General features: G+C 46.9%; 1 protein-coding gene across 7 annotated transcripts in view; it reads left to right on the forward strand.

Annotated features, from left to right (window-relative positions):
- Positions 1–27,815, forward strand: part of LOC143360548 (uncharacterized) — a 125,585-nt gene that overhangs the window by 83,892 nt on the left and 13,878 nt on the right. For all 7 annotated transcript variants that reach the window (XR_013083293.1, XR_013083297.1, XR_013083296.1 and 4 more), the window contains 6 exons: positions 474–804; positions 1,373–1,576; positions 5,590–5,828; positions 5,912–5,966; positions 7,048–7,281; positions 12,481–27,507. Coding sequence is in view for 1 of the 7 variants with exons in the window: in XM_076799504.1 (XP_076655619.1) it covers positions 474–804; positions 1,373–1,576; positions 5,590–5,828; positions 5,912–5,966; positions 7,048–7,281; positions 12,481–27,507 (16,090 nt within the window). In the remaining 6 variants the exon portion in view is untranslated. The remainder of the gene's footprint in view (positions 1–473; positions 805–1,372; positions 1,577–5,589; positions 5,829–5,911; positions 5,967–7,047; positions 7,282–12,480; positions 27,508–27,815) is intronic.

The following is a 27,815-nucleotide window of genomic DNA, read 5'->3' on the forward strand; positions in this document are numbered from 1 at the left end:
TGAAGCATCTCAATGAGCTGAATCACTGTAATAATAACCAGCATAATTATTCTGCAACTGGAGTTCTAGAAGTCGGATTCACACGCTGAAATTATTCCACGTAATTACCTCGTTCTCGCGAATAGTCCGTGAAATACAAACCTGAAGACATTGAAAAACCTTCAAGAAATTAAAAAAGTTAAAGAAAGAATTAACTTTTTATTTGGTCTCAATCTTTTGCAATCGACGCAGAAAATTTTTGTTGTGCACAAAAATTCTCAAATTCAGAACCCATTTATTAACAGTAAAGGATTTATAATCGATATAGCCATGAAAAAAATATAGTAACTTTGCAAATGTGAAAAAATGCAGGGGGTTAAACGAATTGATACAATTTTACTTAACGTCTCAGTAGTTGACCTAAGAAACTTTTTATTGAGCAGAGTGATTGGCAGTATAATGATCAACTTTCGCGTTGAAATTAATTGCTGCAGGTGTTGGAGGGAAAGACGCAGTACATGGAGTTTTCGGGCAACCTTGTGCCAGTGTTGAAGAGCGGAGAGCAACTCCAGCTGCCGTTTAGGGCCTTCAAGGAGAACAGAGTTCCGTTCACGGCGAGAGTAAAAGACCCGGACGCGGCGGACATGATGGGTCGCATAATGTTCATGAGCGAGCCCAAGGTTCCTAAGGGTGAACTGCCCCAGACACCGATTTGCACGTTGAATATCCTACTGCCAGAGAAGATATCACCGGACACTGCAGTATCGGAGGTCGATCTTTTGGAGCTCTCGAAGAATTATAGTTTTCTACGCGACGGTGGCATAAGTACGCATCCTGGGCCGAGACAGCGTTTCTCAACCGTTTCTCGAATATTCTGAAAATTATGGAACCTTTACAATCTGCTACACGTAATTAAAAGAAGTAAAATGTTTCCAAAGTTGCAAAATAAAGTCGAAAAGTAGTCGAAACAGTGAGGGGTTAATTTCAACCCCTTGGAGTGAATTTTCTCAAAATTCCATAATTTTCTGAATTTCAGAAGATTTTCCCTTGTGAAGGAACTTAAGGGGGAGCTACCCTAAAACGATCAAAAATAGAGTTGCTTAGGTTCGCGAATTTTTTGTGTAAGCAATACTAAACGAAAAATTCTAAACTCTTAGGGACATATAAACGAGACTTTGAGCTCTGTATTTCAATTTTTTAAATGTCAAAATGGCGAAGCTATGCTGAAGTGAATTAACTTTGAATTAATTTTGAGAAATGTAGATTGTAATTGGAGTGCTGGTAGTATTAAAAGTATAAGTATGTTGGGCGGCCGAAAGGTTGAGAAACGCTGCGGCAGATCGTTCCGCGGATAATCCGTGGAACTGTTCCCAATGTTAATTACTTCCTTTAGGTCGTCCAGACACTATTCACAGAGCAACTATAAGAATAACCGATATCGCGAACCTGTTGGGCTCGGACTGGGAGAAGCTCGCGGAGGAATTAAATATTCCGCCTAATGAAGTGTCCTCCATTAAGGAAGAGTATTCCAATAAACCGGCCCAACAAGCCGCGGCGATGCTGAAGATATGGCAGAAGGATGGGAACAAAGTTACAGGTGTGTATTATGCTTTACATAACTCTTGTGCAACATACTTCCCTGTTCAAAGAATTCGCATACTGGAATATCTTGCAAAAAAATTGAATCTTTAAAAATTTCCCATATTGAAAATTTATTATATTCTTCTACGTAACTGCTAGAATCCTGAGTTATCCGTAAAAAATATTATTAAAAAATGAAGAAGACTTAGGGTAAGGGAATTGCTGTGTCTATATTAATTAGACTTATTTTTAAAGCGTAATGAATACTAATGAAGAGATTTTAGGCACAGTAATTGGTACCCCCACAGTAATGGGTCCCTTACCCTACAATGATTAATAATTTCCTGAAGCCTTTCTTCAAAATAAATCCTTCGAGATAGCGATGATGCAAATAGGTAAAAAATGATTACACAATGCGAAGGAGAAGAAAATGCAAATTAATCTCGTGTGTCTCGAATCAGCAATCGCGTACGCCTAGACTTTTACATATACTTTCCCTGCATATCACGCCTAATATTAAACATGCTACCATGTTTACACTACTATTAGCGCTTATTATATCAGCGTCGCAAATACGCTCGCGGAACACAGTCAGAAGCGATTCCATGAAGCATAGTATTCTCGCCTTTTACTCACTATTCTATCGAATCAATGAGTAGCGACGCGTCATGTGTGCTTGTGGATCATCTGACTTTGAAATTCCGCGAAGCACACATTCATTTCTATTTACTATTTTGCATAAGACGTTCCGCGGTAATAGTAACAGTTATTCGACGTTCCCTTTCGTCTTGCAATTAGCATAATCGATCAAATGAATCGACAGCTTGCAACAATCTCACCTCGAGTGAAAGTGTGCTCATTTTCAAATATTGTCGAATTTTTTATTTCTCTATTTTTGCGTTGTAAGTTGGTGCATTTGTTCAAAATATAAAATTACAAAGAATTGTTCGAATCAAAGTAGAAAACCAAACCGGGTGAATATTAACTAAGAATCTTTTGCAGAATTATTTCAGAGAATTGATTTACATCAAAATTCGCTGTCCAATAATTATTAAGAAGATAAATCAATACCCAAGTATCTGCTACATACATCTTGGAATTAACACAGACAATTTTTATATTGCATAAAAATCCGCAGTCTACTAACTGTATTTAATTTAATTACTCCGACTTTGATTGAACTTTGATATTAATTTCAATAAATGTGGATAGAAAATGAATCACCCTTTGCAGTCTAATCTATGAGCCAACAATTTTCCTAAATTGCCTAAATTTTCTAGAATTGTTTAAAATCAGCAAAAATCAAGGACGCATCTTTCGGAATGCATTTGAGATAAAACACTTAAAATAATAGGGAATAGGGTAAGAAAAATGAAAAATAAAAATCGTGGCGCAGAGGGTTGATCGCCCTAGAGTCGAGTGTCGTGCGTTCGGGGTCATTAGTATGCGACTCACGCGTCGCTAAAATTAAAAACACGGTTCAGACGCCTGGCAGAATTTTTTTTTCTCTGTCAGAATGCTCGATGTAGTAGCAGATAGCGAAAAATCGAAAAAGAAACCTGTTTCTCGGCAAGGTCAATTAATCAGACGCGCGCGTTTGACTAAGACCTGTGGAATCTGAGGAGCAACGTAGTTGGTGATCTCATCCCCGCATTATTATGCCTGACATAAACCTATGGACTCTTTTCTCCCCCTCCATTTTGCCCGATACTAATGGCACTGACACAGGACAGTAATGCGCGCGTACAGTTCTGCAATCGTTTAAAGTAAACAGTGAACTGGGTGTCGCATTCGTGTCGTGACCACGGTGAAAGTGACAGTGCATCTCGTGCGTCTTCCGTGGATTTGTTTATCTCCAATTAATTGTCTCAATCAATTTCCTTTAATCGTGCTCGACCTTGGCAGCGAGAATGTTTATATCCTTGTACCAAGAATACGAGAACGAAAGGACTAACACTTACGTCAGCGAGCTGTCATTGCTTTTTAGGAGGTCACCTGTTCGGAGATGTCATGTTTCGATGAGCTCAGGTGCGTATCGTCGAGAGGATAATTTTTCGACGATCCGAAAAAAATATTTGTGTGTTTTTGTGTGTGCTCTTTCTGGTGGTAATGTTCCACTCGCTTGCATCACAAGGGTTGTTTACGAAATTGTAGGAATTTGGTATATCGTTTAATCGGATCACGCGTGTGCGCGAACATGACTTGGAATGCTTCTTGTTGATTAGGGACACATCGGTCATCTAGTTCGCTCCAGTCGTTTCGTAGATATACTTCTGCGAAGTTGTGATCATTTTCACGCTCGGACAACAGCAATCCGTTCCTTATCGAACCAGGCTATCGTCTTTTCGACGATGTTCGCCTTATTGGAGTGATTCCAGTGTCTTGCGATTAGCACGCGTCCCAGGAAATTTGGAAATTATTGTGAGATTTGCGGTTTTGGTGTATGTACACCGGAAGTGGATAATTAACCGATTTTTCAGTGGGTTTGTTTTATTTCAACGCGAAGTTCAGCCATTTTTCTGTTGTACTGTGGTTTTCTAAGTTTTTTGGAAAGGCATTTCTTACGGCGATATTGATTTATTTAAAATAAAATCTTTTTTTTAAATCATTATTTTCTGGCATTTTTAAACTTTCTAAATTGTTCTTTATAGTGATTCTGTTCTATTTTTAAACAGTTTCTTTTGATTCGATACTTTCTGGAATTTTTAACGATTTTTAATTATTCTTTGTACCGGTTCTGTTCTATTTTTAAACAGTTTCTTTTGATTCGATATTTTCTGGAATTTTTAACGATTTTTATATTATTGTTTGTAGTGGTTCTGTTCTATTTTTAAACAGTTTCTTTTAATTCGATATTTTCTGGAATATTTAACGATTTTTAAATTATTATTTGTAGCGGTTCTGTTCTATTTTTAAACAGTTTCTTTTAATTCGATACTTTCTGGAATTTTTAACGAATTTTAAATTATTCTTTGTAGTGGTTCTGTTCTATTTTTAAACAGTTTCTGTTAAATCAATATTTTCTGGAACTTTTAAACATTTTCTAATTATTCCTTGTAGCAGTTCTGTTCTATTTTTGAAAAGTTTGACCAATTTCTTTTAAATCATTATTCCTTGCAATTTTAAAAAATTTTGAAATTATTCTCCATACTGGTTCCAGCACGTAATATTTGTTCCAATGTTTTTCAAAATTCAATCGTAGAACTCGTAACAAATTCTTTTTCATTGTCATTTTTAATGCAGACGCCATATAAACTGCATCTTTATCTTCTTCTTTATGTTCTTTTTCTTCTTTAAGAACTGCACAGAAGAGATTAATTTAATAGCTAATTTACGATGACCACAACTTATTGAAATGTATTCTACATATCTTTTTTTTTTTGTGGAAGAGGAAGTGCAAAAGCGTGATCAGGTTTCTAAAATTGTATGACATTTTTAATTAGTCGTGAACGTGCCGAAGTCTACGAACGGGCCGAGATAAAATCTGTAATCTCCGAAAAACGGAATTTTTTTTAGAAATGTCTGATTCGAGTATCTCCAAAACTAATTGAAGAAGACGTTTAAAATTAACGATGCTTAATTCGAGGCGAGAAGGTTAATGAAACCAGCGATAACCGAGTGGATAAACAATGCTCCACATAGCTTCTTCGAAGAGTGGCTAAACAAGCTCGTTTCTCAAGTTTTCTTGAATAAAAATTACGTAGAAAAATATAATATTATTTTTAGAGGGATAGAAATAATTAACCCTCCGTATTCCGGGGTCATTCGTGACCCGTCGCAGTATTTACAATTTTATTCCGATATAAGACGACGCTTTTTATTTCGAAATAAGAAAATTCTTCTTCTTCATCCGAAATACGGCGAAAGCCGGTCCGGAGCCATCGCCTTATATCGAAAGAAATAGTGAAATATCGGCGTGGATCAGAAATGACTCCGGCAAAGATCCCGCAGGAGTCGGTTAATGAGAAAATTGCAGTTTCCAGATTGTTGTGAATAATTTTAAAAGTGACATTATGTTTGTGTGTGCAGGAAATTCTATAGAGAAGGCGTTGAATAAGATCGGCCGCGAGGACATCGTGAAAAAGTGTATATTTAACGTGGAATTGGTGACCGACGACGTGGAGCAAGCAGTTGCCAGAGTTCGATTAGATCAACCTGGATTCGATTCTTTGAAAGAAGAATTGGGACCTTCAAGGGACACGTCGTTGCGACGCGACGCGAAAATGGATCCGAAGATGGATCCTGATTACGAACTCAATAGAACTAAGGTTTGTAATATTCATATATTTTTACAAAACAATGATGCCTAATGATATCGAGCATTTGTTAATTGGTGAATTTTATTTTTTAGGATTCTGAATCCGTGGAAGACCTCAGTATTACCGGGACTAAGCACAAGACACCAAGTACGTACATCCTATTGTCACGTCAACTTTTACTATTCGTTTTTATTGGATCTTTATCAACAATGTGCAAACGATTATCCTTCAATTGGAATACCATTCAAGACTACACACACACACACGACTACACTTCTATAAAGGATATGACGTCACTGCTTGCATTATTCTTGTGAATAACAAGCCAGCCTTATTTCCTGTCATTGCTAAGAAAAATCTGTTAGATCATAAGAGACCGAGTTGACATTTCTTCGAAAGCACTTTCTTGTAACGCCTTGTATAATACATTTGCCGCGATTGCTCGCATAATAGTATCATTTGCTGACAGTGCACTATTTTGCGTTTTTGTGACATTTATCAGGCGACATTCATACACATCGATATTTTTTCATTTCAATTTCAACAGGAAAATATGAATTCATAATTCAAATGCAGTAGTATAAATATTGAAATAATTTTCTGTTAGCTGTACATATAATATTACACGTTCGATACATGCAAACTATACATGCCACATGATTTGTACATTGCCTCGAAGTAAAGCAGAAATTCTGTTATCATTTTCCGTAGACGATTCTATCGAATCGAAATGATTTTTTGAAGTATGAAAAATTGCAGCTAAAATTCTGTTCCGTCATTGTACTGTAATCTGCACGTGTCATAAACGCATAGAATCACGATCTCTTAGATCATTACATTCGAAATGTCCGACTTCTGAGATTATTTTTAAAGACATCAATTTTAGTAAACGAAGTAATTAGAATTTACATATTTCTGTCAGTGAATTACTAGAACTTTATCTGACATTGTTCCACATATGGAACTTCCACATATGAAATATTCAATATTTTTCTCTGTTAAAGTAAAAGTTGATAAGTATTCTAAATATTTTAAAGAACTCCCAATGGGAAACTATCGTTGCGTTTGTAATTTTATTTGGCAAAAGTCGGACATTTCAGGTGTGTGATAGCCGGCTACTTATCGGACGGTTCGTGTTATTCCGGTGAGCGGCAACATTGAGTCGGAAGCTGGCTGGGATCACGCGTGTTAAATCACTGTTTTCTTGTTTGTTTGTTGCACCGAACAGCAAAACAGCATGTCACGATCACAAACGGCACTGCATTCAACGGAACCTCGACCCCCATCAAAGATAAGTACGCGAGCGACGAGAAAGAGCTTGGGGACGTAATGGCCGAGTTTCTCGAACAGAAATGTCGTGTAGCAGACGTGATGAGTAAAAAGTCACGCGACGAGGTCGACGAAGACCGCGAAGACGAGAGACGACAAAGGGTGGCCTCGCAAGCCAACCAAATAGTTTCCGGTAAGTGGTTTTCCGCATCTTTGCTGAGTAAAAATGGTGGGTTGAGGGGCCGCGCTTCCGACGAGCTGTGCACTGTCAAATATATCTAGCTGCAAAGATCAATTCGGTGGGCGCAGCGATCTAAATCATCCATACAAGCGGTCTTACCATGCTCTTACCATCGGAAGTACGCAGCATGACGAACTTAACGCGATAATATTCATCACGCTTGGTTCGAGGACAACGACTTATTATTAACCATTCGACGATCAGATTTGAATCGCCTAGTGCTACATGGCTCTATATCCAAGATCTCGCTTCTAGTGACATCGTGTTCATTATGTTATAGTTCATCGTATGTTCAATTGTGTTTTTCTTTTCTAGTTTAGTAGTAATGCGTCTCCATACTTTGCACTTGGCAAGACATTTTTTAGACGGTTTGCAAGGGCTAATGAGAGAAATTATTCATAAAAGTTTGAGCCTATACAACGTATGAATTGTTATGAAAAGTGTGATGTGGTTGCCTGTATTACTGCTTCACACTCTTCGACCGCAAACGTTTATGAAGTACTCATGAGAAGTAAGTTTATTAAGTTACTGATGACTTTGCAGATCCTTTTTCTATATATTCTTGCATCACAGTTGTTGCTACTTGCCCTAAATGTTAAACATTTTGTGGTGAAGTCAGTGGCTTCTAATATTTAATGTTTCTTTTAGAAAATTTATTACTGCCATTTTATAATTGAGGGAGCTAGACTGAACCTTGGTGAACCTGTTTGTAAAATGCTAGATTGCAATGGGCTGCAGTTGATTGATTATTAAATATTTTAGAAGACCTTGTCTGTTTTACCAATCCTTTTAACGTGAAAGACAAGGAAGCAAGAGTATGCAACGACATTTATAAAAAAGTTATTAATAACATTGATAATATGCAATGACAAATAAAACGTGAATATGTAGTGTGCAATAAAATTAAATAAAGTAAAGAAATTCTGACAAGAATCATCTGCTTTCGACAATCTGAGTTTAGCATAGTTTTACTTAGTAGCGAAACTCTCAATTTAATAAAGTCAAATTTGACAAATTAAGGGGAAAGAATATTCTGGGCGTATTACCTTAAAATTTGAATTTCGCGCCAGTCTTTGTAATCTCGAAATGCTCAAACTGAAGGAGAATCCCCAAGTTACAAGATTAGAAAAATCTAAATAACTCAGAAACCAGTGGCCCAAAATTGACGTTTTTGATCTCAAAATGATCATAATGATTTTGCACATCGAACGTATATCCCAGATTGCCATAATCGTGGCTGGTTATGGTTTTTCAACAAATAGGTTGTTTACGGGGTTCGAAACACTAGCGCCGCGTAGCGGTGAAACCCCCGAACTAAATAATTAGAAAAGTTCAAATAACTCCGTAATTAGTGGCTCAATCTTGACGTTCTTCGTCTTAAATTGATCATGATGATCTTGCACATCGAACGTATATCCCAGATTGCCATAATCGTGGCTGGTTATGGTTTTTCAAAAAATAGGCTGTTTACGGGGTGCGAAACACTAGCGCCGCGTAGCGGTGAAACGCCCGAACTAAATAATTAGAAAAGTTCAAATAACTCCGTAATTAGTGGCTCAATCTTGACGTTCTTCGTCTTAAATTGATCACGATGATCTTGCGCATCGAACGTATATACCAGATTGCCATAATCGTGGCTGGTTATGGTTATTCAAAAAATATGCTGTTTACGGGGTTCGAAACACTAGCGCCGCGTAGCGGTGAAACTCCCGAACTAAATAATTAGAAAAGTTCAAATAACTCCGTAATTAGTGGCTCAATCTTGACGTTCTTCGTCTTAAATTGATCACGATGATCTTGCGCATCGAACGTATATCCCAGATTGCCATAATCGTGGCTGGTTATGGTTTTTCAAAAAATGGGCTGTTTACGGGGTCCGAAATACTAGCGCCGCGTAGCGGTGAAACTCCCGAACTAAACGCCTTCTATAAGGAACCTGCAAGCGTTAGGAAAAACATTAATTATAGCAAAACTAATGCGCGAAAAAATATTCTGACCGCCTAGAAATGTTAACGAGACTCCCTTGCATCAATTCCAATCAAGCAAATCCAGTTGTTATTGCAAAACTGCAGAATATTCAATATTGATTCCAGTGACAAATGATTCGTGCCGCTTCAGCCATAAGATTCAATATAAAAAGCGGAAAGAATTATTTGGTGTTGTAGTTCTTGATTCACTTTTTATCGCTGGATTCAGTATTTTGTTAAATATTTATTTATTGCGTGATTCTAGTGGATGGTTCTTTCATGGAATCGATGCATGGGAGTCTTCTCAACATTTCTAGGCGGTCAGAATATTTTTTCGCGCATTACATTTGCCATAATTAATGTTTTTCCTAACCCTTGCAGGTTCCTTATAAAAACCGTTTAGTTCGGGCGTTTCACCGCTACGCGGCGCTAGTGTTTCGCGCCCCGTAAAATGCCTGTTTCTTGAAAAGCCATAACCAGCAACAATTATGGCAATCTGAGATATACGTTCGATGCGCATGATCATCACGATCAGTTTAAGATCAAGAACGTGAATTTTGAGCCACTATTACCGGAGTTATTTAAACTTTTTTATTTCTTTAGTTCGGGTGTTTCACCGCTACGCGGCGCTAGTGTTTCGCACCCCGTAAACAGCCTGTTTTTTGAAAAACCATAACCAGCCACGATTATGGCAATCTGAGATATACATTGGATGCGGATGATCATCACGATCAGTTTAAGATCAAGAACGACAATTTTGAGCCACTATTACCGGAGTTATTTAAACTTTTTTATTTCTTTAGTTCGGGTGTTTCACCGCTACGCGGCGCTAGTGTTTCGCACCCCGTAAACAGCCTGTTTTTTGAAAAACCATAACCAGCCACGATTATGGCAATCTGAGATATACATTGGATGCGGATGATCATCACGATCAGTTTAAGATCAAGAACGACAATTTTGAGCCACTATTACCGGAGTTATTTAAACTTTTTTATTTCTTTAGTTCGGGTGTTTCACCGCTACGCGGCGCTAGTGTTTCGCACCCCGTAAACTGCCTATTTTTTGGAAAACCATAACTAGCCACGATTATGGCATTCTGAGATATACGTTGTATGCGCAAGATCATTATGATCAATTTAAGGCCAAGAACGACAATTATGAGCCACTGGTTTCTGAGTTATTTAGGTTTTCCTATTCTTGTAACTTGGGGATTTTCCTTTAGTTTGAGCATTTCGAAGTTACGAAGACTGGCGCGAAATTCAAATTTTAAGAAGCAGATGTTTATTGTCAATATTTACATTGTACCGTACAGCTAAATGGACAATACAGGACAATATTAAACAATACAGTAGTAGTATCTCTCGATACTACTTTACCCTTTAACCTTCAACGTAGTAATTAGCAACAGTGGCAACGGTTCACAGGCGTAGTTCCCATTACGTTCAACTATGATTGTCTCCTTTAGAACTATAGCACAGCAAACTGATTCTGGACACGATTCACGAGCGTTCAAAAGTTCTTAGCTTATGGAGGATCGTCGGCACTAGAACATTTACTTTCTTTTTTTACATTTTGATATCATCTATTCTATCTTTCACTCACAGGTTCTGGAGCGCCGATGCGGATCTCTTCGAATCGATTCAGCTTGCTTTTATTTTTAATTGCGTAACGATACTACTTACTTATTTATTTTTGCGCCTTAAACAAAAAATGCGACTACTCATACTGGACTGTATTATAATTGCGATTCTCTGTGTCTCTCATTTCTTTTTTTTTTAATGACCCACTAATAGCCTTTTCTACTTCTTCGACACTCTTCGTCCCATTAATTTGTTTCAGCAATAAAGGTTTCGCTGCAATTTTTTGGCGTTGCATGAACGGCCGACATGTGTGGCCTAACTGTGCGGGCACACGGAACAGCTCTCAAAGTTTCACGAATTGGAGTAACACGCTAATTGTTCACGATTAGAGTCTCGTACAGAAATATTGGTAATTTCGTTTTTAATTAAGGGATATTCTACCGTGGAGGTATCGTTTTAACACGATTTTTGAAACAGGAAAAGATCAAATTACTATGGGTCACTTAATATATTCCAGGAATACTCGGCGTAATTTGTATCTAATTGTTTTTGTTGTTGTTTATATCGTTACGATGGTTTCCGCAGTTCATTGTTGTGTTCATCTGAAACAGAAAAATCAAAGATCATTTTAATTAAAAATTAATAATCTAGTTTCAATAAAAAGGATGAACATTGAACTCGGGAAATCGGATTAAAAAATATATAAAAGAAACTTGATATATGAAAATTTGATAGAATGTAGTTATGGTAACCACCATAGCAGTGATGGGCAAGGTAGGGGCCCCTCAAACGCCTGCTTCCCCCACTAACCCCTCTCTGGTGTCTCGCGCAGTGTTGCCAGATCAAGACTTGTTCCCCTACTCTAATTTCCCCTTCCACCGCGCTGTTCCCCACGCTTACGTCACGGTGACGCGTTCCGTCTCTGCATACTCGGGTACTGGCAGAGAGAGAGGGTAACTTTTTCCCCTCAATTCGTGCTCCCTCCCCTCCTCTGGCAACACTGGCCTGCGTCTTCGTTTCCCCCAGGGTAACGCCTAAAAATGCCCGTCCCTGCACTATATTTGTCTTTCAACTCGAGCATAAAATTTCGAAAAAAGCATTTCTGTATCGAAAATGCGGTAGAAAAATCGATTCTAACCCCTCCAAGGAAGAATAGCCCTTAAACATCTCCGTTTCGCTGGTTTCTCTTTCTGAAAATTCGGAATTACAAATCTGGTCGCTCGGGGCTAACAAAACCATGAACAATCGAATTTCCAAATCGCCGTGCGACCGCGCGAATTTTTCTTTTCCACGAGAACCATTCTCGAAACGATAGCAAACATCTTGGATAGCTGCTCCACAGCACAAAATAAAAAAAAACACTCGACGCACAAAACCACACACGAGAGTCTAACCGCTGAATTCTCAAACAAACTATACAGCAATGCCGAGAAAGCTGGCTTACACTAATCATGACCGAAATGACTTTATTAGCAATCAATCAATCAATCAATCAATCAATCAAAGCAAAAAAAAAATTGAATACAAAAAAAAAAATACAAAATGTGTTCCTTTTATTTTGCCACGTTTACAGATGCCTAAAATATGTAATACTTAATTAACAGGTGTAATAGCAGACGCGGAGAAAGAGATGGGGAAGTTAGCGAAGGAAGGGTGGTCGGTGGTTTATGATGATGATGATGATGATGCGCGGGACAGTAAAGAGGCAAGAGGTGCTGTAGTTGAGAGTTTTGTTAGGGAACAGTTAGGCGACACTGAGCGGAAAGATAAGAGTATTAGGTTCAAGCCCGTTGCCGAGGAAGTTCAGGGGGTGCCGGTGGTTGAGCCGACCATAATCAAACAGCGTTACGTGCGCGACGGAAAGGGCGACCCGGCGGTGACTATAGTGGCATCGAAAACCGTGGTTTCGGTGATCGACAGTAAGACGGGTCAGCCGCCGGTGATCACGCAAACGGTCACCGTGAAGGAGGTCGATCAGACCATGCCGAGGATCACGGTCTCGAACGGCAAACAACAGACTGTAGCTAGCAAGAAGGAGCTCATGTCCGAGGAGGGTAAGGAGATCGACGAGAAGTTGACCTCGCCCACGAGTCCCTCGAAGGACGGTGTCAAGGGGTCACCGGGACGAGCGAAAGAAGCGAAGCAGGACGATCAGGAGCAACCGAAACACATTCCAAAAGAGCCTAAGCCCAGCGAGAAGCAAGTCTCGGCGTACGAGGGCGTTTACACCGCTCGGTACGCTGCACCCGAAGACAAAGCGGAGGACGAAGCGAAGAAGTCGAAGGAGAAGAGCGGCGGTATACTGTCGGGGATCTTCAAAGGGTCCAAGCAGAAGAAGAGCAAGACAGGCTCGAAGGACGCGTCCTTCGACAGCGGAGACGAGGAGGTCAAAGCGCCTGCGCCAGTCGCGTCGCAAGACACGCGACCAGGTTTCGCGATCGGCGAGACTACTAGCGCCGCCACGGACGCGAAACTAGCCACCATGATGTTCCTGGATGACGCGAGGAGAATGACGGTCGCGCAACCCGATGACCAGCGGGACGCGAAGCACGAGGCGAAAGCGATCAGCACGGACGCGCCCGATGCTGTTGCAACGACTGAAGATCAGGAGAAGGAGAAGGGCGGGTTCTTCGGCATTTTCAAGAGCCCCAGGTCCAGGGAGAAGAAGCTGAAGAAGTCGAAAGAGACCTCGTTCGACAGCGGCGACGAAGAGGTGAAAATCGCCACGGAGAAATTGTTGGACGACGCGAGGAAACAAATAGAGGGCACGACCTCCAAGGTCGACGAGTCGGCCCCTAAGTCGTCCGTGGTCAAGGACGAGGTTCACACCTTCACTTCGCACGTCCAGTACGACGACACACCCGGGGACCGGCTGAACGGACACTCGTACGACATCGCAGAGATCCAGAAGAGGTCGGAGATCGACAAACGGCCGCCTCGGAAGGACATGAACGGGAAATCCGATGCGCAGAAGGAGGGCGAAGGGTTGAAGGACGAAGAGGGGAAGGACAAGGGAGGTGGTTTCTTCAGCATGTTCAAGAGCCCGAAGTTGAAGAGCAAGAAGAGGAGCGCATCGAGGGAGAAGAGCTCCTCCAAGGACACGTCCTTCGACAGCGGCGACGAGGAGTTGAGGCACGCGACCACGGCGGTTCTGGATCATGCGGAGGACGCGCAGAGGCCTGCTAAGGTGTCTCAGGAGGAGCCCGCTGACAAGGACAAGGGCAGTGGGATCCTAGGGATATTTAGGAGCCCGAAGCTGTCCAGAGAGTCCAGGAGCAGGTCGAGGGAGAAGAGTGCGCCCCTGGAAGAGCCGAAGTCTGTGGACAAGGCTCTCCGGGAGACCGGTGCTAAGCTCGCGGAGGACACGCAGAAGGTTGCTCTGGATACTGCCGATGAAGGTCGCAAAGCTGCGAGAGGCGTTGCTGAAGAAGGGAAATCGGAGGCGGGTAAATTGTCCAAGGAGGTTCAGGACGACGCCAAGAAGGCGAAAGAGAAGGGAACTGGTTTCCTCTCTGGGTTGTTCAAAGGAGCGAAACAGGCCGCCGATGAGGTGTCTGAAGACGTGAAAGAGTTCCTCGATGAGACCAAGAAGGAGGCAGCAGAGGAGGAAGCTAAAGCTCGAGAGAAAGCTGGCGAGAAGGTCAAGGACGCCGAGACGAAGAAGGACAAGGTTTTAGCTGACGTGAAGGACGGTAAGGATGCTGTTGTCCTTGCAGCCAAGGACGTCAAAGATAAAGTCAGCGATAAGGTCCACGACGGAGCGCAGAAGGTGGCCGACACTGGCAAAGCTGTTGGCGAGAAGATCTCTGATGGAGCCAAGGATGTTAAGGACAAAACAGTGGCAGCCAGTCAAGAAGTGGTTGACGGAGCAAAGGCAGCGAAGGATAAGGCCGCCAAAGAGGTTAAGGAAGACGCTGAGGCTGTCAAAGGCAAGGTCTCGTCCGGAGTGGACGCGGTTGCTGAAGGTGCAGAGGCTGCCAAGGACAAAGCAGCGAGGGAGGCGAAGAAAGCGAAGGAGAAGACTGGTGGTTTCCTTTCTGGGTTGTTCAAAGGAGCAAAGCACGCAGCCGATGAGGTGTCCGAAGACATGAAAGAGTTCCTCGACGAGACGAAGAAGGAGGCTGCTGAAGAGGAGGCGAAGCTGAAGGAAGCTGCAGCTGAGAAAGCAACGGATGCCGAAGCTGCGAAAGATAAAATTGTGGACGATGTGAAATCTGGTACGGGCAAAGTAGTAGCTACCGCGAAGGACGTTAAGGACAAGGTCAGTGACAAGGTCCACGATGGAGTGCAGAAGGTGACCGACGCTGGCAAAGCTGCAGGCGAGAAGATCGCTGATGGAGCTAAAGAGGTTAAGGATAAAACAGAGACAGCAGCTCTGAAGGTGGTCGACGGAGCCAAGGCTGCGAAGGACACAGTCTCGAAGGAAGTCAAAGAAGATGCCACCATCGTGAAGGACAAGGTTGCGTCTGGAGTGGCTGCAGTTGCCGATGGCGCCGAGTCGGCGAAAGACAAAGCCGCCAAGGAAGCCAAGAAGGCTAAAGAGAAAGGCAGTGGTTTTCTATCCGGACTGTTCAAAGGAGTAAAGCACGCAGCTGATGAGGTGTCCGAAGATGTCAAAGAGTTCGTCGATGAGACGAAGAAGGAGGCTGCCGAAGAGGAGGCGAAATTGAAGGAAGCAGCAGCGGAGAAAGCTAAAGATGCTGAGTCCGCGAAGGACAAGCTCCTGGCCGATGCAAAGAAAGGAAAGGACACCGTTGTCCTCGCGGCGAAGGACGTTAAGGAGAAGGTCAGCGACAAAGTTCATGACGGAGCGCAGAAAGTGGCTGACGCTGGTAAAGCAGCTGGCGAGAAGATCGCTGACGGAGCAAAGGACGTCAAAGACAAGACGGAAACAGCAGCCCTGAAGGTAGCCGATGGGGCCAAGGCTGCGAAGGACGCAGTCTCGAAGGAGGTCAAAGAAGATGCCACCATCGTGAAGGACAAGGTTGCGTCTGGAGCGGCTGCAGTTGCCGATGGCGCAGAGGCTGCGAAAGACAAAGCAGCGAAGGAGGCCAAGAAAGCTAAGGAAAAGGGCAGTGGTTTCCTTTCTGGGCTGTTCAAGGGTGCAAAACACTCGGCTGATGATGTCTCAGACGATGTCAAAGGGTTCCTCGAGGAAACGAGAAGAGAAGCGGCTGAAGAGCAAGCCAGAGCTCGCGAAGCGGCCGCGGAAAAAGCTAGAGAGATGGAAGCCATGAAGGACAAAACAGCTGGCGAGCTTGGCGACGCTAAAGACAAGGTTACCTCAGCTGTGAAGGATGTCAAGGACAAGATCGGTGACACAGCAGCTGCTGGAGTGCAGAAGGTGTCCGACGCTGGGAAAACCGTTGCTGAGAAAGCTGTGGACAGCGCTAAACAGGCCGAAGCTAAGTCGGAAGCAGCAGCCAAAGACTTGGCAGACGGAGTGAAGGAAACAGCAGGCAAGGTGTCCGAGGAGATCAAGAAGGATGCAGCCTTGGTGAAAGATAAGGCAGCTTCGGGAGTGGAGAAAGTTGCAGAAAGCGCAGAGGCTGCGAAAGACAAAGCCGCGAAGGAAGCCAAGAAAGCTAAGGAAAAGAGCAGTGGGTTCCTTACTGGGCTGTTCAAGGGTGCAAAACACTCGGCTGATGATGTCTCGGACGACGTTAAAGGGTTCGTTGATGAGACAAAGAGGGAGGCAGCTGACGAGGAAGCTAAACTGCGGGACGCAGCTTCTAAGAAAGCGAAGGATGCTAAATCGGCGAAAGACAAGGTCGTAGCGGATGTGAAAGATGCTAAAGACAAAGTGGTAGACGCGGCAAAGGACACTCAGGACAAGGTGGATAAGAAAGTGGCTGAGGGTGCTCACAAAGTAGCAGACGCTGGCAAAGCAGTTGGCGAGAGATTGGCCGAAGGAGCAGCTCAGGTTGAGGACAAGACGAAGGCCGCAGCTAAAGGAGTAGCCGATGGTGTAAAGACTGCGAAGGATAGAGTGTCCAAGGAGATCAAGGAAGACGCTGAAGCTGTGAAGGAGAAGGTTGCGACTGGAGTGGACGCTGTTGCTGATGGCGCCGAGGCTGCGAAGGACAAAGCCGCCAAGGAAGCTAAGAAGGCCAAAGAGAAGGGCAGTGGGTTCCTGTCTGGGTTGTTCAAGGGTGCCAAACATTCTGCTGATGAGGTGACAGACGACGTTAAAGAGTTCCTTGAGGAGACGAAGAGGGAAGCGTCTCAGGAGAGGGACAGACTGCGAGACACAATTGCCGATAAAACAAAGGATGCCGAGGCAGCTAAGGACAAGGCAGTAGCTGAAGCAAAGGACGCTAAAGACAGAGTGGTCACAGGTGTCAAGGACGTAAAAGATAAGGTCGGTGAGAAAGTCGAAGATGGAGTCCAGAAGGTGTCAGATACCGGCAAAGCAGTTGGCGAGAAGATCTCTGAAGGTGCCAAGGAGGTCCAGGACAAAACAAAGTCAACAGCCCAGAAATTAGTGGACGGCGCCAAGGACACGAAGGACAAAGTGTCAAAGGAGATCAGAGAAGACGCAGAGATAGCGAAGAGCAAGGTTTCGTCCGGAGTGGATGCAGTAGTCGATGGTGCAGAGGCTACAAAGGACAAGGCTGCAAAAGAGGCTAAGAAAGCCAAAGAAAAGGGCAGCGGTTTCCTCTCTGGGCTGTTCAAGGGTTCCAAGCACGCTGTCGATGAGACGACCGATGATGTCAAGGATTTCCTGGACGAGATGAAGAGGGAAGCGGCGGAAGACAAGGCTAAAGCCGAGCAAGCTGCGAAAGATAAGTTGAAACAAATGGAGGCCGGGAAGGACAAGGTAGCAGGTGACTTGAAAGATGCTAAAGACAAGGTCGCGGAAGTGGCGAAGGACTCTGCGACTAAAATTGGCGAGGGAGTGTCCGAAGGAGCGCAGAAAGTCTCCGATGCTGGCAAGGCTGCTGGACAGAAGATCTCGGAGGCTGCGAAACAGGCCGAAGATAAAGCAAGGACGACAGCTGGCGATGTCAAGGACGCGACAGAGAAAGCGTCGAAGGATATAAAGGACGGTACTCAAGCGGCGAAGCAGAAGGTGTCGTCCGCAGTGGACGCAGTCGCTGATGGTGCGGAGAGTGCAAAGGACAAAGCCGCCAAGGAAGCTAAGAAGGCGAAGGAGAAAGGCGGTGGATTCCTCACTGGATTGTTCAAGGGAGCGAAGCACGCAGCTGAAGAGGTAACCGAGGATGTCACCGACTTCCTCGATGAAACGAAGAGGGAAGCTGCTGAGGAGGAAGCGAAATTGAAAGCAGCCGCGGCGGAGAAAGCCAAGGACGCTGAGTCTGCTAAAGATAAGCTTGTGGACGACCTGAAAGCTGGTAAGGACAAGGTCGTTGCTGGCGCAAAGGACGTCAAAGACAAAGTCAGTGGGACAGTCCAAGATGGAGCGCAGAAGGTGGCCGACACTGGCAAAGCTGTTGGTGAGAAGATCTCTGACGGAGCTAAAGATGTTAAAGATAAAACAGGAGCTGCAGCGCAAAAGGTAGCTGACGGAGCTAAGTCAGCAAAGGATGCAGTTGTGACGGAAGTCAAGGAAGACGCCACCATCGTGAAAGACAAGGTAGCGTCTGGGGTCGCAGCAGTTGCTGATGGCGCAGAGGCGGCAAAGGACAAAGCAGCGAAGGGAGCCAAGCAGGTCGAAGACAAAGCCAAGGGGGTGGCACAAGATGTGGCTACCGGTGCGAAGACTGCGAAGGATAAGGTGTCCAAAGAGGTCAAAGAAGACGCCGACGCTGTCAAACAGAAGGTTGCATCAGGAATAGGAGCAGTCGTCGATGGGGCCGAAACTGCGAAGGAGAAAGCCGCGAAAGAAGCTAAGAAGGCCAAAGAGAAAGGCACTAGCTTCTTCTCTGGACTGTTCAAGGGAGCTAAACATTCTGCTGATGAGGCATCCGACGACGTTAAAGAGTTCCTTGAGGAGACGAAGAGGGAAGCGTCTCAGGAGAAAGACAGACTGCGAGACACAATTGCCGATAAAACAAAGGATGCCGAGGTAGCTAAGGACAAAGCAGTAGCTGAAGCAAAGGACGCTAAGGACAAAGTCGTCACTGGTGTCAAGGACGTAAAAGATAAGGTCGGTGAGAAAGTCCAAGATGGAGTCCAGAAGGTGTCGGATACCGGCAAAGCAGTTGGCGAGAAGATCTCTGAAGGTGCCAAGGAGGTCCAGGACAAAACAAAGTCAACAGCACAGAAATTAGTGGACGGCGCCAAGGACACGAAGGACAAAGTGTCGAAGGAGATCAAGGAGGACGCCGAGGCAGTGAAAGGCAAGGTGTCATCGGGAGTAGACGCTGTCGCCGATGGTGCAGAGGCTGCGAAAGACAAAGCTGCGAAGGAGGCGAAGAAGGGGAAGGAAAAGGGCAGCGGTTTCCTGACTGGGCTGTTCAAAGGAGCAAAACACGCTGCCGAGGAAGTCTCCGACGATGTGAAAGATTTCCTTGACGAAACGAGGAAAGAGGCATCCGAGGAGGAAGCTCGAGCACGCGAAATGGCCGCTAAGAAGGTGAAGGACATCGAGGCTGCGAAAGACAGCGCGATAACCGACGCGAAACAGGCCAAGGACAAAGCGGTGTCCGCCGCGAAGGATGCGAAAGACGGGGTCACTCGGGAAGCTTCTGATGCCATGCAGAAGCTCTCTGACGATGGCAAAGCTGTTGGTCAGAAGGTCACCGAGACTGCCAAGGAAACCGCTGCGAAGGCCCAGACGACTGCCAAGGACGTTGTCGACGGTGCAGCCCAAGCTAAAGACAAGGCACTATTGGGATTGGATCAGGCCAAGGAGAAGGTCGTATCAGCTGCAACTGACGCGAAGGACAAGGTCAGTGAGACAGTCCAAGATGGAGCGCAGAAGGTCGCCGACACTGGCAAAGCTGTCGGTGAAAAGATCACTGATGGTGCTAAAGAGGTTAAAGATAAAACAGGGGCTGCAGCGCAAAAGGTAGCTGACGGAGCTAAGTCAGCGAAGGATGCAGTTGTGACGGAAATCAAGGAAGACGCTACCATCGTGAAAGACAAGGTTGCAGCTGGAGTTGCAGCTGTCGCCGATGGCGCAGAGGCAGCGAAGGACAAAGCTGCGAAGGGAGCCAAACAGGTCGAAGACAAAGCAAAGGGAGTAGCGCGAGACGCGGCTACCGGTGTCAAGATTGCGAAGGACAAGGTGTCCAAAGAGGTCAAGGAAGACGCCGACGCAGTTAAACAGAAGGTTGCGTCAGGAATCGGTGCAGTTGCTGATGGCGCAGAGACTGCCAAGGACAAAGCAGCGAAGGAAGCGAAGAAAGCCAAGGAGAAGACTGGTGGTTTCCTTTCTGGTTTGTTTAAGGGAGCCAAACACGCAGCCGATGAGGTGTCCGAAGACATGAAAGAGTTCCTCGACGAGACGAAGAAGGAGGCTGCTGATGAGGAGGCGAAGCTGAAGGCAGCTGCAGCGGAGAAAGCAAAGGATGCTGAAGCTGCGAAAGACAAAATTGTGGACGACGTGAAATCTGGTACCGGCAAAGTAGTAGCTACCGCGAAGGACGTTAAGGACAAGGTCAGTGACAAGGTCCACGATGGAGCGCAGAAGGTGGCCGACGCTGGCAAAGCTGCAGGCGAGAAGATCGCTGATGGAGCTAAAGAGGTTAAAGATAAAACGGAGACTGCAGCTCTGAAGGTGGTCGATGGAGCGAAGGCTGCGAAGGACACAGTCTCGAAGGAAGTCAAAGAAGATGCCACCATCGTGAAGGACAAGGTTGCGTCTGGAGTGGCTGCAGTTGCCGATGGCGCCGAGTCTGCGAAAGACAAAGCCGCCAAGGAAGCCAAGAAGGCTAAAGAGAAAGGCAGCGGTTTTCTATCTGGACTGTTCAAAGGAGCAAAGCACGCAGCTGATGAGGTGTCCGAGGATGTCAAAGAACTAGCTGATGAGACCAAGAAAGAGTCAGCGAAGGTGAAAGACAAGGCCCAAGAGGCAAAAGACGCCGCAATTGCGGATGCCAAAGCTGCGAAAGAGAAGACAGCTGCTGCTGTCAAAGGAGCTTCGGATGTTGTCGTTGACAAGGTGACCGACGGAGTCCAGAAGGCGTCAGAAGCTGGCAAGGCGGCTGGCGAGGCAGTGGCAGCTGGTGCGAAGGCGACCGGAGCCAAAGTTCAAGAAACCGCTAAGGACGTGGCCGATGGTGTCGCAGTTGCGAAAGATAAAGCGTCGAAGGAGTTGAAGAAGGACGCTGAAGTGGTGAAAGGTAAAGTTTCATCCGGAGTGGCAGCTGTGTCCGACTCTGTCGACGCAGCGAAGGATAAGGCAGCGAAGGAAGCTAAGGAAGCCAAAGAAAAGAGTGGGGGCTTCTTCTCCGGGCTGCTGAAAGGTGCAAAGCACGCTGTTGACGAGGTAGCCGAGGACATCCATGAGTTTGTCGATGAGACCAAGAAGGACGCAGCGGAAGAGGATGCGAAAGCACGAGAAGCTGCCGCCAAAAAGCTGAAGGATGTCAAAGCAGCGAAGGACGAAGTGGTGGATGAGGTTAAGGGTGTCAAGGAGAAGGTTTCCACCGCTGCAAAGGACGTCAAGGACAAAGTCAGTGAGACGGTTCAGGATGGGGCGCAGAAGGCGGCCGACACTGGCAAAGCTGTTGGCGAAAAGATCTCTGATGGAGCTGAAGAGGTCAAAGACAAGACAGAGTCAGCTGCTCAGAAGGTAGCTGACGGAGCCAAGTCAGCGAAGGATGCAGTTGCGAAGGAAATCAAGGAAGACGCTACCATCGTGGAAGACAAGGTTGCATCTGGAGTCGCAGCAGTTGCTGATGGCGCAGAGGCAGCGAAAGACAAAGCAGCGAAGGGAGCCAAGCAGGTCGAAGACAAGACAAAGGAGGTGGCGCAAGATGTGGCTACCGGTGTCAAGGCTGCGAAGGATAAGGTCTCCAAAGAGGTCAAAGAAGACGCCGACGCAGTTAAACAGAAGGTTGCTTCAGGAGTGGGCGCAGTTGCTGATGGAGCTGAAGCTGCAGTGGACAAAGCAGCGAAGGAAGCAAAGAAGGCTAAAGAGAAAGGCACTAGCTTCTTCTCTGGACTGTTCAAGGGAGCTAAACACTCCGCCGACGAAGCTGCCGATGACATGAAGGACTTCCTCGACGAGATGAAGCGGGAAGCATCAGAAGAGAAGACTGCAGCCGAGGAAGCTGCCGCAGCGAAGCTGGAAGACCTTGGAAAAGCGAAAGATAAAGTAGTAGCTGATGTTAAAGACGTGAAAGATAAAATTACCGTCGCAGCAGAGGATGGCAAGGACAAGGTAGCTAAAACAGTGAGTGACGGAGCACAGAAGGTAGCAGACGCTGGTAAATCTGTTGGCGAAAGGGTTACCGAAGGAGCTAAACATGCTGAAGACACTCTGCAGTCCACCGCTAAAGGCGTTAGCGACAGCCTGAAGGAAGCTAAAGACAAAGCGTCGAAAGAGATCAAAGAGGACGCTGGAGCCGTGAAAAGGAAGATCTCTTCAGGAATGGAGGCAGCAGCGGACGGTGTAGACGCGACCGCGAAGGAAGCGAAGAAAGCAAAGGACAGAGGCGGTAACTTCTTCTCTGGGTTGTTCAGAGGAGCCAAGCATGCCGTCGAGGACGCCACAGACGACGTTAAAGACTTCCTTGATGAGACCAAGAGGGAAGCATCCGAAGAGCGAGCTAGACTTCGAGACGCGGCTGCTGAGAAAGTGAAAGATGTTGAAAAAGCGAAGGATAAAGCAGTGTCTGGCGCAAAAGACACTGCCGATAAGATTGCCGGTGCCGCGAAGGACGCCAAGGACAAGGTCAGCGAGAAAGTGACTGACGGAGTCCAGAAGGCAGCCGAGGTTGGGAAGTCTGTGGAGGACAAAGCGAAGATGGCTGCTGGAAAGGTAGCTGACGGCGTGGAGCACGCGAAAGATAAAGTGGTCGAGGACCTGGGCCAGGCTAAGGACAAAACTGCAGCTGCGGTGAAACATACCAAGGACAAGATCAGCGAGACGGTGTCCGAAGGTGTTGACAAGGTGACGGACGCTGGCAAGGCTGTTGGCGAGAAGATCTCGGAGACTGGTGAGAAGACGGAGGCTAAAGTGAAGGAAGCTGTCAAGGACGCCACCGACGGCGCTAAATCGACGAAAGACAAATTGGCAACGGAGGTCAAAGAGGACGCAGAATTGGTGAAGCTGAAGATCTCCTCGGGAGTGGACGCAGTTGTCGATGGCGCGGAGGCTGCGAAAGATAAGGCAGCAAAGGGAGCCAAACATGTCGAGGACAAAACCAAGGAAGTGGCGCAAGATGTGGCTACCGGTGTCAAGGCTGCAAAGGACAAGGTGTCCAAAGAGGTCAAAGAGGACGCAGACGCTGTTAAACAGAAGGTTGCATCGGGCATCGGTGCAGTTGCTGATGGCGCGGAGACTGCGAAGGACAAAGCAGCGAAGGAGGCGAAGAAAGCGAAAGAGAAGACCGGAGGATTCTTTTCTGGGCTGATCAAGGGCGCAAAACACGCCGCTGACGAGGTGTCCGAGGACATGAAAGAGTTTCTAGATGAGACGAAGAAAGAGGCAGCTGAAGAGGAAGCTAGACTCCGAGAAGCAGCTGCCGAGAAGGCGAAAGAGGCTGAAGCAGCGAAAGACAAGGTTGTAGCTGAAGGAAAGTCTGCTGCCGATAAGGTGGCTGGCACTGTCAAGGACGCTAAGGATAAAGTTAGCGAGAAGGTCGTTGGTGGAGTTCAGATGGTGTCTGACGCTGGCAAAGCAGCTGGCGAGAAGATCGCTGACGGAGCAAAAGACGTCAAAGGCAAGACGGAAACAGCAGCCCTGAAGGTAGCTGACGGAGCCAAGGCTGCGAAGGACACAGTCACGAAGGAAGTCAAAGAAGATGCTACCATCGTGAAAGAGAAGGTTGCGTCTGGAGTGGCTGCAGTTGCTGATGGTGCAGAGTCTGCGAAAGACAAAGCAGCCAAGGAAGCTAAGAAAGCTAAAGAGAAGAGCAGTGGCTTCCTCTCTGGTCTGTTTAAAGGAGCAAAGCACACTGCCGACGAAGTTGTTGAAGACGTCGGCGAATTCCTCGACGAGACGAAGAAAGAGGCTGCTGAGGAAGAAGCGAGACTGAAAGACGCTGCAGCGGAGAAAATGAAAGATGCTAAAACAGCGAAGGACAAGGCAGTGACGGATGTCACAGATGCCAAGGACAAAATTGCCGCCACGGCGAAGGACGTTAAGGACAAGGTCAGCGACAAAGTAGCAGGAGGTGTGCAAACAGTTGCTGATGCCGGTAAAGCTGTTGGCGAGAAGGTAGTTGAGGGGACCAAAATGGCTGAAGACAAAGTAAAGACTGCGGCGCAAGGGGTGACCGCTGATGTCAAGACAGCGAAGGAGAAGGTTACCAAGGAAGTTAAGGAAGACGCTGAGGCGGTTAAAAGCAAGGTCTCGTCCGGAGTGGATGCGGTTGCTGAAGGTGCAGAGGCTGCCAAGGACAAAGCAGCAAAGGAGGCGAAAAAAGCGAAGGAGAAGACTGGTGGTTTCCTTTCTGGGTTGTTCAAAGGAGCAAAACACGCAGCCGATGAGGTGTCCGAAGACATGAAAGAGTTCCTCGACGAGACGAAGAAGGAGGCTGCTGAAGAGGAAGCGAAATTGAAGGAAGCTGCAGCGGAGAAAGCGAAAGATGCTGAGTCCGCGAAGGACAAGCTCCTGGCCGATGCAAAGAAAGGAAAGGACACCGTTGTCCTCGCGGCGAAGGACGTTAAGGACAAGGTCAGCGACAAAGTTCATGATGGAGCGCAGAAAGTGGCTGACGCTGGTAAAGCAGCTGGCGAGAAGATCGCTGACGGAGCAAAGGACGTCAAAGACAAGACGGAAACAGCAGCCCTGAAGGTAGTCGATGGAGCCAAGGCTGCGAAGGACGCAGTCTCGAAGGAAGTCGAAGAAGATGCCACCATCGTGAAAGACAAGGTTGCGTCTGGAGTGGTTACAGTTGCCGATAGCGCAGAGGCTGCGAAAGACAAAGCAGCGAAGGAAGCCAAGAAAGCTAAGGAAAAGGGCAGTGGTTTCCTTTCTGGGCTGTTCAAGGGTGCAAAACACTCGGCTGATGATGTCTCAGACGATGTCAAAGGGTTCCTCGAGGAAACGAGAAGAGAAGCGGCTGAAGAGCAAGCCAGAGCTCGCGAAGCGGCCGCGGAAAAAGCTAGAGAGATGGAAGCCATGAAGGACAAGACAGCTGGCGAGCTTAGCGACGCTAAAGACAAGGTTACCACAGCTGTGAAGGATGTCAAGGACAAGATCGGTGACACAGCAGCTGCTGGAGTGCAGAAGGTGTCCGACGCTGGGAAAACCGTTGCTGAGAAAGCTGTGGACAGCGCTAAACAGGCCGAAGCTAAGTCGGAAGCAGCAGCCAAAGACTTGGCAGACGGAGTGAAGGAAACAGCAGGCAAGGTGTCCGAGGAGATCAAGAAGGATGCAGCCTTGGTGAAAGATAAGGCAGCTTCGGGAGTGGAGAAAGTTGCAGAAGGCGCGGAGGCTGCGAAAGACAAAGCTGCTAAGGAAGCTAAGAAAGCAAAAGAGAAGGGCGGTGGAGTGATCTCTGGCCTCATCAAGGGCGCCAAGCACGCCGCCGAGGAAGTCTCCGAAGACGTTAAGGACTTCCTCGACGAAACCAAGAAGAAAGCAGCGGAGGAGGAAGCCAGAGCCCGCGCGGCAGCTGCGGAGAAACTGAAGGAAACAGAATCCGCTAAGGATCAAGCCTTATCTGGCGTCAAGGACGTTAAGGATAAGGTAGCGCAGAAAGTCTCCGATGGGGTGCAAGGTGTAGCAGACACTGGCAAAGCCGCGGTGGAGCATCTGAAGGACGGAGCCAAGCAAGCTGAAGCCAAAGCGGCTGCGACAGCCAAAGACGCGGCCGAGAGCGTAAAGGCGGCGAAGGAGAAGGTGTCGAAAGAAGCGAAGGAGGACGCAGATGCTGCGAAGCAGAAAATATCATCTGGAGTCGCCGCGGTTGCCGAAGGCGCAGAGTCTGCGAAGGACAAAGCAGCGAAGGAGGCGAAGAAAGCGAAAGAGAAGACCGGCGGCTTCTTCTCTGGCCTGATCAAGGGAGCGAAGCACGCTGCTGAAGAGGTGTCCGAAGACATGAAAGAGTTCCTCGACGAGACGAAGAAGGAGGCAGCCGAAGAGGAGGCTAAACTCCGTGACGCAGGGTCTGAGAAGATCAAAGACGCCGAGGCAACGAAGGACAAAGCAGTCGGCCAACTGAAGGAAACCGGAGGCAAGGTTGCCTCTTCAGCGAAGCACGCCAAGGACAAAGTCGGCGAGACAGTCGCCGAGGGAGTCCAAAAAGCGTCCGACGCTGGAAAGCTCGTCTCCGAGAAGGTGTCCGAGGGGGCCAAGCAGGTCGAGGACAAAGCCAAGGCGACAAAAGACGCAGTCTCCAAGGAGATCAAAGAGGACGCCGGTTTGGTAAAGGAGAAGGTGTCATCGGGAGTTGGCGCGGTCGCTGAAAGCGCTGACGCAGCCAAGGAGAAGGTTGCAAAGGAAGCTAAAAAGGCGAAGGAGAAGGGCGGAGGGTTCTTCTCCGGGCTGATCAAGGGTGCAAAGCACGCTGCCGAGGAGGTCACCGAGGATGTCAAAGACTTCCTCGACGAGACCAAGAAGGAAGCAGAAGAGGAGGAAGCTAGGCTGGAGAAATCCGCTGCCGAGAAAGCGAAAGACGTCGAAGCGGCAAAAGACAAGGTCACCGCAGCTGTAAAGGATACAGCAGGCAAGGTCAGCGAGAAGGTGACCACGGGTTTGCAGAAGACGTCCGAAGCTGGCAAGTCTGCAGCAGAGAAACTAACAGAGGGTGCCAAGAAGGCTGAAGGCAAGGCTGAAGTCGCTATCCTTGAAGTAGCCGAGACTGTCCAGGTGAAGAAAAATAAACTGTCGAAGGAGGTGAAGGACGGAGCCGATGCGACGAAACAGAAGTTGTCGGCGGGCCTGGAAGTAGCGGCTGACAGTGCTGAAGAAGCGAAAGACAAGGCCAAGAAGGCGAAGGAGAAGGGCAGTGGGTTCCTCTCGGGCCTGTTCAAGGGTGGCAAACACTCCGGCGACGAAGCCTCGGACGAAGTGAAAGAGACCGTCGAGAGGACGCACAGATTAGCCGTGAAGGCTGTGGGTCCTTCGAAGGACATGGGGTCCTCGGCTGGACAGAGGGTAGTGGACCATTCGAAAAGCGACACGACCTTGTTCTTGGATGAACTGAGACGCGACGCCGCGTTGGACCAATTCTCGTTAGACAATCAGAGGTTACAGGGCGCCGAGCCCTCTAGGGTAGCTAAGGTTGTTGTCACGCAGACCGTAGTCAGCTCGAGCCCTCAGCCGAGCGACCCGTTGGCCGCGACCGGCGACTCGGTGCACGTTCGATTGGCCGAGGTCAAGCCGGCGAAAGTGTCCCGCATACCGCAGAAAGTTAGCTCGGTAGAGACGATAGTTAGCCCGGGTAGTTCGCAGGACAGCTCCGTTAGGGTAACCACGACGTCTAGCGATGTAGAGCACCTCGAGCCTCGCACACGGCAAACCGTCACCACAGTCGTAAGAAAGTCTGTGCGGACGGCGGCGACCCCACCACCCAGTCTCGCCGAGTACACTGACAATAGAATCGAAGGTATCTTGCAACAATTGCGTTATACATATTACATACCAGCTGTGTGTAACATGATTAATTAAGTTGACGCTTTTCTGTAACTTAAGTTTTATTGGTAGTCGTTTACCAACGTGGCCGGGATAACGCCCGGCCACATACTGCACTGTGTCATTCGTAATATAATTCCTAACACTTCTGATCTATCTATCAGTTTCACTACTTTAGTGTATCTAACTAATTTCTTCTCGCCAGTCTCTCGCGAGACGAGGACGTACCGCGGAACCGTACTATAAAGTGGAATTACAAAGCGTTGTTTTCTTTCCTTTTTT

This window comes from Halictus rubicundus, chromosome 13 (assembly GCF_050948215.1).
Source record: "Halictus rubicundus isolate RS-2024b chromosome 13, iyHalRubi1_principal, whole genome shotgun sequence".
In the NCBI taxonomy this organism is placed as follows: domain Eukaryota; kingdom Metazoa; phylum Arthropoda; class Insecta; order Hymenoptera; family Halictidae; genus Halictus; species Halictus rubicundus.